The sequence below is a fragment of the Ctenopharyngodon idella genome, chromosome 14, assembly GCF_019924925.1.
Source record: "Ctenopharyngodon idella isolate HZGC_01 chromosome 14, HZGC01, whole genome shotgun sequence".
Classification (NCBI taxonomy): domain Eukaryota; kingdom Metazoa; phylum Chordata; class Actinopteri; order Cypriniformes; family Xenocyprididae; genus Ctenopharyngodon; species Ctenopharyngodon idella.
The window spans coordinates 23,402,571-23,419,409 of record NC_067233.1 but is presented as its reverse complement, the minus strand read 5'-3'; the positions used below and the strand labels follow the sequence as shown (position 1 = coordinate 23,419,409).

The 16,839-nt window shown below is 34.3% G+C and overlaps 1 protein-coding gene across 3 annotated transcripts in view; it reads right to left on the bottom strand.

Moving 5' to 3' along the window:
* Nucleotides 1-16,839, bottom strand: part of LOC127525738 (dedicator of cytokinesis protein 2) — a 119,718-nt gene that overhangs the window by 18,167 nt on the left and 84,712 nt on the right. For 2 of the 3 annotated variants that reach the window (XM_051918531.1, XM_051918533.1), the window contains 21 exons: nt 14,955-15,053; nt 13,670-13,764; nt 12,712-12,790; nt 12,458-12,558; nt 12,235-12,293; nt 12,014-12,162; nt 11,009-11,094; nt 10,691-10,847; nt 7,587-7,627; nt 5,969-6,059; nt 4,183-4,293; nt 3,963-4,052; nt 3,740-3,844; nt 3,502-3,643; nt 2,845-2,926; nt 2,604-2,688; nt 1,519-1,605; nt 1,205-1,381; nt 1,036-1,119; nt 744-881; nt 510-628 (listed from right to left, as the gene is read on the bottom strand). In XM_051918531.1, the coding sequence (XP_051774491.1) occupies nt 510-628; nt 744-881; nt 1,036-1,119; nt 1,205-1,381; nt 1,519-1,605; nt 2,604-2,688; nt 2,845-2,926; nt 3,502-3,643; nt 3,740-3,844; nt 3,963-4,052; nt 4,183-4,293; nt 5,969-6,059; nt 7,587-7,627; nt 10,691-10,847; nt 11,009-11,094; nt 12,014-12,162; nt 12,235-12,293; nt 12,458-12,558; nt 12,712-12,790; nt 13,670-13,764; nt 14,955-15,053 (2,177 nt within the window). The remainder of the gene's footprint in view (nt 1-509; nt 629-743; nt 882-1,035; nt 1,120-1,204; nt 1,382-1,518; nt 1,606-2,603; nt 2,689-2,844; nt 2,927-3,501; nt 3,644-3,739; nt 3,845-3,962; nt 4,053-4,182; nt 4,294-5,968; nt 6,060-7,586; nt 7,628-10,690; nt 10,848-11,008; nt 11,095-12,013; nt 12,163-12,234; nt 12,294-12,457; nt 12,559-12,711; nt 12,791-13,669; nt 13,765-14,954; nt 15,054-16,839) is intronic. The other variant, XM_051918534.1, reaches the window with a different exon arrangement.

Below are 16,839 nucleotides of genomic sequence, written 5' to 3'. Positions count from 1 at the left end.
GTATCATGTTACATTGTTGTCACATGACCTACTCACAGCATGCTTAATTTAGCATAATCTCAGAAAAAATACAAATATTAATAATAAATATGAATAAAATGATTAAAATATAAATATTAAAACAAATATTAACACAAGAAGGTCAGAGAAGGTCAAATATAATGTAATTTAAACAATAATAAAAAAAAAAGTTCAAAAAATATTTTTTTTTTCTATAAAAAATATGAAATATAGTGCCTTGTACACTGGAATCATTTGTAGGTGTGTCTGATAAAAGTCCAGTATAAACCATGTAAACAATATAAACAAAGTTTGAATAGTTTGTCAGAATTATACATTACAATTCTAATATATATAGATACAATATTAAAAATTATATTTTCTATAAAAATACAGAAAATCTGCATTCAATGCACAGTACCCATATTAACAGATAAACTTTTGTAATGTTCACAGTAAGTTCCTCTGAACTTGGCCATAGAGTGTCATGTGCATGTGGGCGTGGTCACCTGTCCGGGTGTATCTTAGTGGGCGTTCCGCATTCAGATCCAGCCAATGAGCAGATAGACTGTCGGACTGAGCGAAGCATAGAGCGTGGGCGAGTGGACCTTCTCTCATCCATATCCGGCTAGAAAAGAGGAAGAAGATAAAATCCAGAAAACTCATATGTCCACTTCCTCTGAGCAACATGACACTCATCCTTCCACATCTGACCAACTTCTCTTTCTGTGTCTCGTCCTTACCAACTCTCTGACTCCATACTCCTTCTCCACCTTCTTCCTCAGCTGTTTGAAGCACTCCTCCATGCGCTCGTGGAAAGGACGAAGGTCATCGGTCACTCTTTTTCCATGAAAACTGATTCCTCTGCCCAACAACGGGATCTACACGAGTCAGACGGGAGTTTAAACAGGTTAACCATCTGTCCTCCTAACCCAACATGACTGGACAAGTTTCAAGCGTCAAGTCATTTCACAACATGACAGAAATACAAATCAAAAGAGAAACACGATGTCTAAAGTGTCTAGTGTTTCTGACCTGCCATGCGATGAGGTCTTTGAGTCTCATGAGTTTGTCTCTGTCATCAGGATGTTCCTGTGTGTATTCATCTGTGAAGAACGCCTGGACAAAGACACACACAGATCAAGAACCGTTCTCAGCGTTTGTCTCCATCTTCTCACACACACAATCACTGTCTCTCTCTGACCTTCTCGTATTTGGCGAAGCCGCCCATGACGGCGGGATCCACAATGCCGTTGAGCAGCATGGAGAGAGGGTTTATGGGTAAAGCGTCATCACACTGGTACTGGTTAATCATGGTGAGGATTTTCTCATTCGTTTGTCCCATCGTCTCGATGGCGTTCTCCAGCGGACTCACCGTCGTCTGACAGAGAAATAAAGACAAAAAATTATATCATAAATTCAATTTAAGTGTATTTGAATTTATAGTAGTATACACTGTGCATTATGCAGCACACTAATATATGAGCCAGAGTTTGATTGACAGGAACGGACACTCACGTGGGTCGTGCTAATGGCCTCAAACCAGCGCAGGATTCCTGGGAGTTTGTACGCAGTTATGAATGTGGTGCGTTCAATCCACATAGACTGAAGAGAGAGAAAAGAGACAGAAGACAGTGAACTCATGTTGTTAAAGAGAACAGAGAGTGTAAATGAGCCAGTCTGTGTGTGTGTGTTTGTTTCAATGTGTTTGTGAGTGACAAAAGACTCTTCAAAGTGACCAGAAAGCGACTCAGTGTGTTGTGACTTTTGGCTTGTTTTTGGGGCTTATTTCTTGCCAATGTTTGGCTTCATAGCAAAGTACTAATGGTCAAACATCTCCACCTGCTGTTCAAACTGCACACTGCATAATATCATTTAATCATCATAGATTGGGTCTCATTTCTGTCTTTCTCAGCTCCTTCACGACCCCAATCATACAAAAATGCGGTGCTGTTATTCTTCCACATAGATGTGTGAGCGTTTATGTGAGAGATTCCATACACTATTAAAACATAAAATATACATTATAAGTACTATATTAGTATATAATTAACATTGGAGGGATTTATTCAATGATTTTAGCCACTTGTATATGGAAATACTGTTATTAACTTTGCAAAGGAATATAATTAGTGACATTTTCTTTTAGTCTTGTTTCATGTGTTTTATTCGAGTTTATGCTGTAATAAATCAGTTTATAAACGCTTCCACACACCCAAAACCACAAAATCCTGGAGTCATTTATTTAGTCTTATTTTAGGCTTGTTTTATCAGACCACATTGCTTGTTTTTCTAGAGAGATCTGGAAAACAATTTTTGAGGATGTATTCCAATTAAAACTTTGTGCATGAATTGAGAATTATTAACATAACTTTATTCTAAATGCTTGCTCTAAATTTGAAAGTAAATAGAGTCAGAAATGATCATTATGTTAAGAATTTATCAAGGCTTTATCAATTAAATGTGCCATGTTTTCTGTGCATCCGAAGATTGAAGACAGTGAAATGGAATCTTTAGGGTGAAATGATTATAATATGAACAATAGAGATCTATGAGAGACACTCGTGTACACATTTGTATGAAATGAATACGGTAGGACTCACAGCAAACTCATTATCAGGATCCACTTTCCCTCTTCTCACGGGTCTGGAATACTGGAACCGCTGAACGTAGTTCGACTTGTAGAAACTACAGAGAGACACAGAAGACATGAGGAGAAAGAGTTCACAGCACATCCACATGTCAGATCATGACACGGCTGTAGATTTACACTGATTGAAGGTGAACAGATGAATGTGTTTTGTGTTGTAATTGTTCTGATTGGTCAGTGAGCAGCAGACTCACTTGATGATCTGATCAGGGACTGGTTTGTTCTTCAGACGTGGAGGGATCTCAAGAACCGGTTGGACAGTAAAACACTGGATATCTGATCCAGATTGGATAAGAACAACACACTGACCATTTATATTTGAACATGTGAAAATATAATAAAAAAATAAATAAATTAAAAAAAAGTTTTATAAGGGCTAAAGTCATTAAAATAAGTGAAAAAAATAATAATAAAATATAAAGTATAAAAATAAAATATAAAAAATAAAAAGATAATACAAAACTAAAAGATAATGATAATAAAAAAAAGAGTAAAAATATAAGGACTAAAAAGACATATTAATATAAGTAATATAAAAGTGTTATAATATAATTAAAAATAAATGAAAAATAAGTTATAAAATGAACTAAAAGATAAAAAAAGATTAAAAATTAGTAATTATATTTTATAAAATAATAATTAAATATTATGTAAATGAGAACGTGTATTTCCATACTGACCATTTATATTTAAACATGAAAATATGTTTTTTTAAAAAGTCATATAATGGCTAAAGTCTATAATATAATATAATATAATATAATATAGAAATCAATTAAAAACACACAAACATATATATATATATATATATATATATATATATATGCCCACAAAGTATATGTAAAGGATACACTGCATGTTTGAGTTTTTAATGTCGTCTCCAGGCATCGTGGTGATGTTGAGTCTCACAGCGCTGGGAAACTGACTCATCAAATGACTCTGGAAATCTTCCCTGCGCTCGTACTCCTTCCCACGGTGAATGAAAACCTTATTCTGATGAAATGAAATATAATAAAACACATCATAATCTAGATTACAGGATCTGTTAGGACAGTTTTGCCATTATTAAAATAATAAACACACACTGACCCTGAGGAACTGAGGGAAGCCGCATCCGTAATATCCCACAGCGAAGTAGTCCGGCTTGGGCCGCAGGATCTTCATAATGTTCTCATAAAACTTAGCTTGCTGATTCTGCAAAGGGAATCAATTAATGAAATAAATAAAGAGGGAAAATGCTAAAAAGCTTTTAATGCTAAAACACCAAGAAAGACTGATGTCTAAAAGATGGAAAGTTTATAGTGTGTGTTACCAGTTTCTGTCCGAGAAGCTCGTAATCAAAGACCTCCATCTCAAACTGATCCGCTAACTCCTTACACAGAGTGATGGCCTCCTCCCACATCTGACAAGCAAAAAATAGTTTTACAGACAAATGCACACTGTTAAACATTCATAAAGTCAGTCCCCCAAAAAGTCACATTTATTCAATATTCTACTGTAAGTCTAGCTGTAAAGTGTGCGGATCTGCTGACCTTGCCCTTATCAAAGTAGCTGATGATGGTGTCGTAGAGTGTTTCTTTGAGCTGCCGCTGGGACTGAGGCGTCTGATAGTCCAACTGAAGGGCGCACTGCTCCTCTGACCACTGCAGAAACATCACAACATCATTCATTCACATCACATCATCAAGTCAACTCACATTTATTTCTATAGCACTTTATTCAGTACAGATTCAAAGCAGCTTCACAGTGATAGAATCAATGAAGGAAACTTCATCAAATATGAGACAGATTCAAATTTTGCTGTAGAGCAGTGTCATTACTCAGATCAAGTCAGTTTAATGTTGATTCAGTTCAGTTCAATAAGTGTAAAGTTCATCAATTATGATTCAGCTATAAGCAGCTCTACAGATGACAATAAAGTCGTTATTCAGCTCTAATAAGATCAATGTTGATTCAATTCAGTTCAATAACAGTGTTGATGTTTAAAAATGTGCATGTCAGTGTCAATCTCACTCTTAGAAGAAAAGGTTCTATATGGAACCTTAAAGGGTTCCGTCAGGCGATACATATTTAGAACCTTTTAGTGGTTCAGATCATGGAATCATTCTATGGATTTAGTTTTACTTAATTCATTTTGTTTGAATTCTTTTTAATTTTAATAAAATTTTATGAATTAAACTGCTAGTAAACCCATTGAACATGAAAGTTTAATGCCATCATTTAAGACATTTCTCCTTATATAGAACCTTTTTAGCACAAAGGGTTCTTTAAAATTGAGTCAAGAACCCTAGAGTTCTATATAGAACCCCAGTGAAACTTTTTTCTGTGCATACAGTAAAACATATATACTTTATATGGGTATGTGTGTAAAATCTATAAAATATTTAACATTTTGTTTTCATTATCAATTTTAATTGAATTTTATGAATTAAGCAGCTCGTAAACTCTATCACTAGAAAAACTGAAATAACCTGTTAAACACAAAAGTATTACACAATTTTTTAAAGACATTTCTAACCTTTTTGGCATTAAAGCATTCTTTAAAATTGAGTCAAGAACCCTAGGGATCTATGTAGAACACCACTGAACTGGTTTTTCGAAGAGCATTTGTAACGTTCATCTTTTGTTTGATTGAGGTTTGTGTGAGGAAATAAAGCGAGAGGACGAACTCAAGTGGTTTCTAATGGGAGGAGATGCTGTGGGTAATAAAAGAACATTAGTATAAAGGCATAAACTGTGCAGTGTTTTTGCTGCCTTTCTCATCTGAGAGAGAGAGAGAGAGAGAGAGAGAGAGAGAGAGAGAGAGAGAGAGAGAGAGAGAGAGAGAGAGAGAAGGCAGGGTAAAGAGCTGTATAAATCTGCTGCCCAGCTTGCAGTAACTGCGCTGATGTCATAAATTTGACCTGGAGGCTTTATCTGCACACAGGGCATCACAGGACACAGTCAGGGACGACAGTAAATCAACCAGGGAAGATTTGTCTTATGTGACCCAATCAAAACACCTATGACATTGTGTGTGTGTGTGTGTGTGTGTGTGTGTGTGTGTGTGTGTGTGTGTGTGTGTGTGTGTGTGTGTGTGTGTGTGTGTGTACAAATGTCCCGACAAAGATAGCAAAACTTGAGATCAGCTACCAGCCAATGATTAATAGAAAAATGATTAATAAACACCAAAATAATGTTTTAACATGTAAAAATGTTTTTGTGAGGGTTAAGTTTAGGGTATAAAAAATATCATTAGCTCAGTATAAAAACAATACAATGGAAAGCCCTGATGAAGATACAAAAATAAAATGTGTGTCAGCAAGTGTGTTAGTTCACCTTCAGCAGTTTGGAGTGCAGCAGCAGTGTATACGCCGCCTCGGTGTAGTTTTCTCCATCCAAATGAAGATCCCGAAGTTTGTAGAGGTACCTTGGAAACACACACAGAACATTCAAAATTAATTCATATAAATGATATATAAATAACTAAAATATATTCAAAAAAAAAAAAAAAGTATAAATATAAAAAATATTTGATTTATAAATTATAAAAATATAAATTAAATTATAAATTAATATATATAATTAATTTAAAAAAAATTGAATATAAATTTTATAAATATTTTATAAATATGTATATTAATTATATATATATAGAAACACGAACACAGAAAAATATTTAATTAATATAAATTTTATTTAAATAACTAAATAATTATATAAAAATATAAATTATATGATACTATAAAGTATAAAATAGAAATTCAATTATTAATTTATTAAACATTATATATATATATATTATATATATATATATATATATATATATACTCCATTATGATATTATACTCTTAAGTTTCCATTTTTACCACAAGGAGGCAGTATTGCATAAAGTCATAAGGCACTTGAGGCCGTTGTTAAAGAGATTTTACCATGGTAAAGGGTGTTAAGTACTACATGAAGCAAAGGGCCTAAACACCCTGAAGTGTGGTAAAATCACAGTAAAGTATGGCTTCAAAAGTTTATTCCAAGAGCAATATGATAAAAGAAAACAATGTTCAATTCAGATTCATGTTTACATCTGGTAATAATTGCAATAAGCAGTTGTATTGCTATTGTACTGTACTGAATAGTGTATATTATATTGTACTGTACATTATACTTACTAAAGCATATCTGCATATACATATACTTGTAGCTGCACATACATATATTCTATTCTATTCACCAAGCCATCAAGTGCTGCAGTTCATTTGTCTTACTGTAGGCGATATTATAGATGTAAACTGGAGCAGAATTGATGTTCATCATTATGTACATGCATGATTTCATTTTATTGTCTTTTAAATATCATCTTTCTTTAAGCTTGCCTGTATGGAAATCTCATCTTCATAATATCAGTCTTTCTCGCTCATTTCACAGGTCAAAGGTCATGACAGGAAAACAATGAAAGTTATAAATAAACTAGATGATCTCTGTTTGTCTTGTATTAAAGCTGAATATTATATATGTTTCTGAAGGACGTGACACATAATCTGATCATGTTTACTGATAAAAAAAAACTCAATAGCAAACATCTAAGACTATAAACCCTCACACATTCCTTCATCTCACACTGGCAATCAGAGTATCAGAGAATTTGCTCACGTGTTACTCAGAATGCATCTCTGTAGTCATTTATGTTTAATGTGCCTGTAAGGTAGCAGTATGTCAAACAACATGGACGCGTCTCGCTCCGTCCCTCATTCTGTCCGTCTGACTGTCTGTCTCTGTGTGTATGCTTGGATGCTTATCCTTTGGATTTTGACATTAATTCAGCAAGACCAAGATAATCTCTGTCAGATTACACAACCACAACCACACACACACACACACACACACACACACACACACACACACAGAAACACAACCACTTACAATCACAGTCACACACACACACAGTTAATATGGAAATTACCTGATGTACATCCCCTCACGGTTGATGTCCTTGTAGAAATTCTGAAAAGCAATGAAACGGAAACGTTAACTTTGAGCCTTTGTGTTGACATATCTCTGAAGACGAGTGTGTGTGTTTGAGAGCTTCTGATATGTAATGCAAAATTATGATGATGGATTTCGGAACCTTTTGAATATGACACACACCGCCACAATGCTTATTTATAGAGTTTATTCATATATTGAAGTAATTTCATTTAAGTGGCGCCGGCGACGCTCTGACCGTTAGACAGAAACAAGCAGAAGTGAAAAGAAACTCAAATCTCAAATGAATCATAAGGAAAAGATAAATATTTATGGGGAGTTAATAAAGAGAGAGACAGTTGTAGGCCATGTGTTGCATTACTGGAGGTTTAATTTGTTAATCACACTAGTGTGTGTGTGTGTGTGTGTGTGTGTGTGTGTGTGTGTGTTCATTTAGAGGAAATATTCCGCCTAGATCTTTGTGGTATGAATCATTAAAAGCAGATGAAAGCTGACAGATTCATCACAGCCAGAAAATGAATTTGACGGCTGAATTCAAATTTGAAACATAAGGTCATGTGGGAATCACTTCACAATCTTCACAATAATGTTCTGAAATCACTTTATCATGTGTTCATAATTATTTTATCCTTAAAAGCTCGGGTCGTCCTTCATTAGCTTTGGTTCCATCAAAGCTGCGAATTTAATTTATGCAACAAAAAAAAAACAAAAAAAACACGAAAACTATTTATGAATAAAGCAGTGTTTCAATCCCATGTGTTCAGGGAAACAAAACTGTGAAAACTGGCACAAAATAGAAAAGGAAACGAAAGTTGTATCCACTGGGAACGAAACCGTGGCTGTTTTATTCGCTTCAATGTAATAAATGAGTTGTGGTTTAAACTCACAGACAAAATGCTACAATGAGGTTCATGAGGGAATTATTCAGTCACATGACTTCTTGTTTCCAAGTCACATGACATTTTAGATTTGCATCTCAAAACGTATATGATAAAAAAATAAAATAAAAAACATCGATCCACATTTTGGAAGTTTTATTTGCATCTTGCTGTTTCCATCTGGCAATTTTAATGAGATTATCAAATTTACATATTATGCAAATATATGGATGGAAACCCTGAGGAATTTTTTCACCTGTTTTATCATCCGCCAGGTGAAAATTGCAAGTCTGATCATTGAAAGTAACATCACAGGACGAGTTACATCCTGAAGTTTAACAGTTTAATACTAGTGTCAGGTGTTTATTTAATAGAATTAGTGAAGCTGAGCAAATGCGACTAATTAAACACTCCCACTAGAAATGGCATTCATAATCAGTTTAATTTTAATATTAGTTATATTATTATAGCATTTATTAATATTCTGAATTAGCTACTAATTTTATTTAACTACAGTTAACATGAAATAACAATGAACAATACTTCTACAGCATTTATTAATCGTTAATTTCAACATTTACTAGTACATTATTAAAATCAAAAGTTGTATCTGCACTGTAAACCCTAACGCTCAAAATACTTAATTGGTTTGAGTAGGACAAACTTAAATTAAACAAATTAGTTCAGTTTAATTAACTGTTAAGAGTATTTAGAACTTTCTATTTCTTTTGAGTTCACAGCACTGACATATTTCAAGTAAACTGAACTGTTTTATTGTTTTGAGTTGTATGAACTCATTTCTTTTAACTTAGACTAACTAAGTTAAGACTTAGACTTAAGTTTAATTGAAACTGGCCTGGGATTTCTATTTCCCAGCATGCTTTGCCCATGGCACTCGAAAGTGAGAGTAAATGCTAAAATTAAGTGTTATAAAATGTTTTTGTGCAAGATTAATGGTAAGGGAGATTTAGTAGTGATTAATGTTTTATGCTAATTTAGAAGAGTTTCTGTTAATGTGGGTTTTTGGAGAGTTACCATCATGGTGACACGTGGCGCATGCTGCTTTGTTTGAGAGCAGGTAAAATACATGTTTGCATGTTACATGCTGTACTCATTCAGTAAGTGCTATACTATGCTATTGTTAACATGTTAGCAAATTAGCAAGCTGGCATTTTCTGTATTAGTGTTATAGCTAGCAAAATATTTACGTTGCGGTAACCTGATAATTTTAAGTTAAATGTATAAATTAGTGTACTCAAATATTTCAAATTAAGAACAATAAAAATGTATGAGTACAAAATAAAAATCTTACTGAAAAAAAAACTGAGTTTCTTAACTTTCTAAATTCTCATTTAACTTCTTTAAGTTATGACAACTTATTAGGGTTTACAGTGAAGTAAATAACTCATTTGATTTGCAAGAACTCAAAATAAAAAAGTTAATTAGCTAAATCTTTTATGTTAATTTCTATCAAATGTATGAGTTAGCTAACTCAGTACTTCAAGTTAGGAGCAATTAACATGCGTAAGTCCTACAAACAAAACTTGATAGTTCTGCATACTTAAAATTGGAAACATCATAACTCAAATTTGATTTAACGGATTACTTCAAATGTTTTGAGTTAGCCCAACTTATTCAGGTTTACAGTGTGTTAATATTATTTAATGAACCTAATATGATCTAACAACGAACAGTTTTATTTTTATTAACTACTTTTTAACAAAGATTTATAAACACTTGTAACAAGTGTATTGCTCATTGTTAGTTAATGTTAGTTAATGAAAATAATGCTAGCTAATGTTACCTTCTTTTGTTTCAGTTAGTTGCCAAAGCAACATTTCTAAGTCTAACTACATTTAAAGTTTTCTAAGTTTAGGCTATTCATCCAATGTTTATGTTTTATTTTATTACAGCTTTATTTCAATTACTAAAAATTAATTTTTAATTGTTTTAGTTTTTGCTAATTTCATCACAGTCCATTATGGGCAGGAGCTGCTTTTAATCCTCCAGTCTTTGTGCTGGAATATTCATCTTCATCCTTGTGTTTGTTAAATATATTGACAGGTCGGTTCAGAAGTGTAGTCATCCATTTGGGCCCATCAGGAGATCGACGACTTAGTTTAAGCAAAGTGATCAGACCAGCCCAATGAGAAAATCACTTTATGTCTGTGACATGTTAAATGAAGTGGTGGGCGGGGCTTACCAGAAGATTGACGGTGCAGCTCATGCGGTTGTTTCGACTGTCATCGCTCATCACTGTGCGGTAGTCAAGGAGACGCTCCAGGAGGCCGGTCACCAGGGTAACGAAGTTCTGCACCTCGGTCAGCAGCTGGGGGCGTCCCTGAGCGCACTCTAAAAGACTGAAGCGGCACACGGTCAGACCTGCTCTGATGCTCTTGGCTTTAGTTTGATTCAGAGATTTCAGGAGGATTTGGAGGTTCTTATAGAGTGAAGCCAAGATTATACAAGACCATAGTGTGTGTGTGTGTGTGCGTGTGCGTGTGCGTGTGTGTGTTCTTACATGCTCTGTAACAGCTCCATGTATCTCTCGTCTCCTCCGCCTCCTTCCACTTCATGATCCAACTTCAGAATGATCTCGTTCTCAAACTGAGAGGCAGAGAGAGAGTTCATTAAAAAGTTCAGTAGTGTCAGTGTGCATATGCAGTTTACTGTGTGCGTGGGCAGGTTTTTCTCTGTTTTTTGGAAAGCATCTAATAACAATTAGCAAAACCTAGTTGTTGTGATGTCCCAACAAGAAAAATCATCATCATCTCAATTCAAACCTAAACATGCTAAAATATAATTAATTAAAAAATAATTTAAATCCAATCCTCAGATTTTTTTAAATATTATATATATATATATATATATATGATTTTTTTAAAAATGTGTATATATAAAAATGTGTATATATTATATATATATACACATAGTTTACCATGTTTATATCCATTCCACAGAATTATAGAAATATTCCATAGAAATATCTTTACAATATTTAAAAAACATTTTACTATCTTTAAATACATTCCAAAGAATTATAGAACTATTCAATAGAAATACCTTTTAAAATATATTTCAAGCACATTTTACTATCTTTAAATCCATTACACAGAATTGGAGAAATGTTTCATAGAGAAAAAAAAAAAATATATATATATATATAAATATATATATATTTTTTTTTTAAACATATTTTACGATGTTTAAATCTATTCCATGGAGATTGCAAAAAAAAAAAAAAAATAATTAAAACAAATAACAGATAAAGCCTGTGCCTGGTTTATTGCTAATTATAATTAACTTATCTAAACAACTCAACACAACTGAATGTGAAGTGAACACAACTGAATGACACACATTATATAATTGTTTGGGAGACCAAAAAAGCTTCATAAAAGTATTAAATAATGTGTTATTTGCGTGTTAAAATGTTCAGGATGGGAGTTTAGCTTATTTTAAACATAGGGGAAATCAAATCGAGGTCTCCACCATGATATAAACACAGATGTGTGTGTGTTTGAACCTTTTTGAAGTGTCCGGAGTGGTTGTGTTCACACTGCATCATGTCAAAGAATATGGGGATTGTTGCTCTCCGCAGCTCTTCCTCAGGGATGAGCGTCATCTCCAGGATAGGACCCACCATCCCGGGAATGAAACAGATCTTATTCTTACCTTAAAGTTATGAAAGTGAATTAGCATAGACTTTATATTCATAATGCAAGTACCACTGTGTATGAGTCTTACCGAGTTTGTACCACATGTCTCTGATAGCAAAACCAATCAGCCTCCTCATGTCCCCGTATCTGAATGAAAGAAAGCAGGCGTGTTTATGCATATTTTATCGTTTCATTATAGTTGTGAGGGCCAGATTTCTGAAAACAGTATAAATAGACTGTGTCTGTGAGCAGTTTCTGCTGGTTTAACTGGGATGATTCTGGTGGTTTAACTGGGATGATTTAAGACTCACTTGGCCAAAATCTTGGTTCTTTTGGTGGGCGAGAAATGCTGCAACTGCAAAGACTCCTGGGTAATAAACGCCACAGCCAAATGGAAGTAATTATTCCATAACTACAGGAGAGAGAGAGAGAAATCATGATAAAATGACATTAGGATGAGAGACGAAAGATGATTTCAGGGCTATTAAAACTAATTGAATCTGATCTTGATAAAGCTCATGTAAGACACACACACACACACACACACACACACACACACACTGACCTGCACTTCAAAGTTGTTGTTGTCGAGGAACTTGAGGTTCATGGTGTCGGCGTATGTGTTGATCGCTCGGAGGAACACTCTGATTGGATGAACATTCCAAGGTTATAACAGTTAACTAAAACATTGATTCTTAATAAAAGTTCACAATAAACACAAAGACAAACATGAAGCGGGTCTTTTTGAAGCAAAATGTTTGTTTGACTGTTCTGTATTCATCCACGATGATCTACAAATATCAAAAGAAGCATTTGGATACTTGATTCACATTTATAAATGTCTGAACACCATTCATCAGATCAAGTGTTTTATCTGTCTCTCAAATGCTGCAGGATCTTTTCACTAACGTCACATTTCTTCTTCATTATTGAGTCTCAATAGCTTTGAATAAGCTGGGGTTTTTTAACGCATATCAAAACCTGATTGTTTCAACCTGTATAAACTTCAAATGTTTTGCTTGTAAAGTGTAGTAAAACTAGTTTTTGTGCAACTTTATTCTCAATAAATGATGTTTGATTTCGTATTTCCCTATCTATTGACATACAGGTATTTTTAAGTGTGTTTTAAGTGTTCAACTGTTGTTTGTGTTCACAGTATCTGATGATCAGCAGGGTCACAGATGAACTTTAAACTGTGATATTGAATTCCAGGGAAATATACTGAGGTCAATAAAACACAATATACTGCCACTGTCTGCTATTAAAAAGAACACAAACAAATACACGAACAATCCATATTTTCACTGAGCTCAATATGTGACGTTTCTCCCTATCTCTGAGTCTGCAGGTTTATTTCTCTCTAAATCTCTCTTTCTCTCTCATTGAGCTCTTGTCTGAAGTGTAATCAATGTTAACATAGTGTTTGTGCTCCTGAGGACTCTGAGATCTCTGATGGTGGATGTTACTGTAGATCATCTCAGGAGCTCTAGTGTGTTTGTGTTTTTGTGTGTTTTTGTTCTCACCGGTTTTGCACCATGATCATGGTGACCCAGTCAGATGGATAGACATGTTTACCAATGAGATCCTTAAACAACAGAAACGTCTCCATCAGGAAGTCCTGCAAGAACACAAACACAAGATGCTGAATCAAACAGACAGACAGAGAGACAGATAGATAGAAACGATAGAACGATAGAACGATAGATAGATAGATAGATATGATAGAACAATAGATAGAACGATAGATAGATAGATAGATAGATAGATAGATAGATAAAATGACAGAATGAATGATAGAAAGATAGAACGAACGATAAAACAATAGATAGATAAAACGACAGAATGAATGATAGAACGATAGAACAATAGATAGATAGATAAAATGACAGAATGAATGATAGAACGATAGAACGAACGATAAAACAATAGATAGATAGATGATAGATAGATAGATAGATAGGTAGATAGATAGATAAAACGACAGAATGAATGATAGAATTATAGAACGAACGATAAAACAATAGATAGATAGATAAAACGACAGAATGAATGATAGAACGATAGAACGATAGATAGATAGATAGATAGATAGATAAAATGACAGAATGAATGATAGAACGATAGAACGAACGATAAAACAATAGATAGATAGATAGATAGATAAAACGACAGAATGAATGATAGAACGATAGAACGAACGATAAAACAATAGATAGATAGATAAAACGACAGAATGAATGATAGAATGATAGAACGAATGATAAAACAATGGATAGATAGATAGATAGATAGATAGATAGATAGATAGATAGATAGATAGATAAAACGACAGAATGAATGATAGAACGATAGAACGATAGATCGATAGATAGATCGATAGATAAAACAACAGAATGAATGATAGAACGATAGAATGAACGATAAAACAATAGATAGATAGATAGATAGATAGATAAAACGACAGAATGAATGATAGAACGATAGAACAATAGATAGAACGATAGATAGAACGATAGATAGATATAGATAAAACAACAGAATGAATGATAGAACGATAGATAGAACGATAGAACGATAGATAGATAGATAGATAGATAGATAGATAGATAAAACGACAGAATGAACGATACAATGCCATAACGACAGACAGACAGACAGACAGACAGACAGACAGACAGATAGATAGATAGATAGATAGATAGATAGATAGATAGATAGATAGATAGATAGATAGATAGATAGATAGATAGATAGATAGATAGATAGATAGATAGATAGATAGACAGATAGATAGATAGATAGTCTTACCACTAGGTCTGTGGTCCCACTGAAGGTCTCGATGTAGCGTGAATAGTGTCTGTCACCCATCTGACTGAGAATGGCTGTCATGCAGGCCACCACACGAGACTAGAGTGAGACAGAGAGAGACGGACAGATCCGAGGATGAAATCTGAACTTCAGCAACAACAAATGCAAAAGTCCTGAAAGTCAGCTGACGGGACGGAAGATGATGAACAACATTTCAGAAGGTTTAGAGAATCTTTCAATCATTCAAATCGACGTCCAATTTCCCCTCCACCACCACTCTGCATGTGCCACCCCTCTCTCTCTTCTCTCTCTCTCTGATCAGATGATAAATGATACAGGCAGAGAGGAAAAGTGATGGATGAAGGATGGATGTTTGCAGACACAGAGGTGAGACCCATCACTCACAGAGACCTCACAATCCTGACTGTACTCTGCTGATAAAGTGTGTGTGTGTGAATATGAATGAAATGAAGTGTGCAGTTTATTCTGTCACACAGATCTGAAGTAAAACAGTATACAAATACTGAAGAAGACAAAGTCTCTTTAGTATCATGTGCCTGCAAATGATGTCATTCAATCAAAAACAGCACTACAATACTAAAATATGTACATTACACTTATTAAAATTTATATTAAAACATTAAAATTTATATACACTGTAGTTCAAAGGTTTGGGGTCGGTAAATTGTTTTTGAAAGAAGTTGCGTTTATTTGATCAAAAATACAGTAATATTGTAAAATATTATTATAGTTTTAAACATTAAAATGTAATTTATTCCTGTGATCAAAGCTGAATTTTCAGCATCATTACTCTCATCATTACTGCTTGCATATCTATTTTTTCTATCTAAACATAATAGATATGCAAGTAGTTTGAGAGTGTAATGAAATGCATCATGGGAGCATTATACTCTATGTATGCTACACTGGAATACACAAGAAAATATATTAACATTGAAAAAAAATGACACGCTTCCCCTTTAAGACTAAAGAAAAACTTGTGAAAGTTGTGTGTTAAATCCAGCAGGCAGACACAGAGTCTCTCGCTCGCCTAAAGAGAAGAGTTTCAAACGATTGTGCTGAGACAAACGCAAGTGAGGTTCCCATCAGCTGTTTAAAGAGCTCTGAGATCCGTCCTGCTGCTGGAAATATGCTGATCACACACACCTCTATTCCTTTAAATCATATGTGTGTGTGTGAGAGGTGAGATTTCTCTGTTGTAAGTGTTATACATCTCACCGCTGTCTGCCCGCAGTGTGACAAACAAAGACAGAACGATAATAAAACAGACACACATCAGCTCTGCTCACCAACACACACATCACATGTACATTCACTGAAACCTAGTGAGCTGCCTAACTAGACAGGGACATCAAACCCTGCTCCAAGTCAGGACAAACGTACACAGACTTCTGACTATCAACATAAAGTCTGGTCCATTTTGCAGCTTTGCAGAAAAGACCAAAAACACCAATTATAATACATACATATAATGTATAAATACATATAATATACAAAACCTTCTTGCATTTTTAAAATAAAATGCATTTAGGCGTGTAGACACAGTCAAGATGATCTGCTGAAGTTCAAACTGAGCATCAGAATGGGGAAGAAAGGTGATTTAAGTGACTTTGAACGTGCCATGGTTGTTGGTACCAGACGGGCTGATCTGAGTATTTCAGAAACTGCTGATCTACTGGGATTTTCACACACAAACATCTCTAGGGTTTACAGAGAATGGTCAGAAAAAGAGAAAATATCCAGTGGGTGAAAATGCCTTGTTGATGGCAGAGGTCAGAGGAGAATGACCAGACTGGTTCCAGCTGAAAGAAACTCAAATAACGAGGTCTGCAGAAGAGCATCTCTGAACACATCCTGAAGCAGA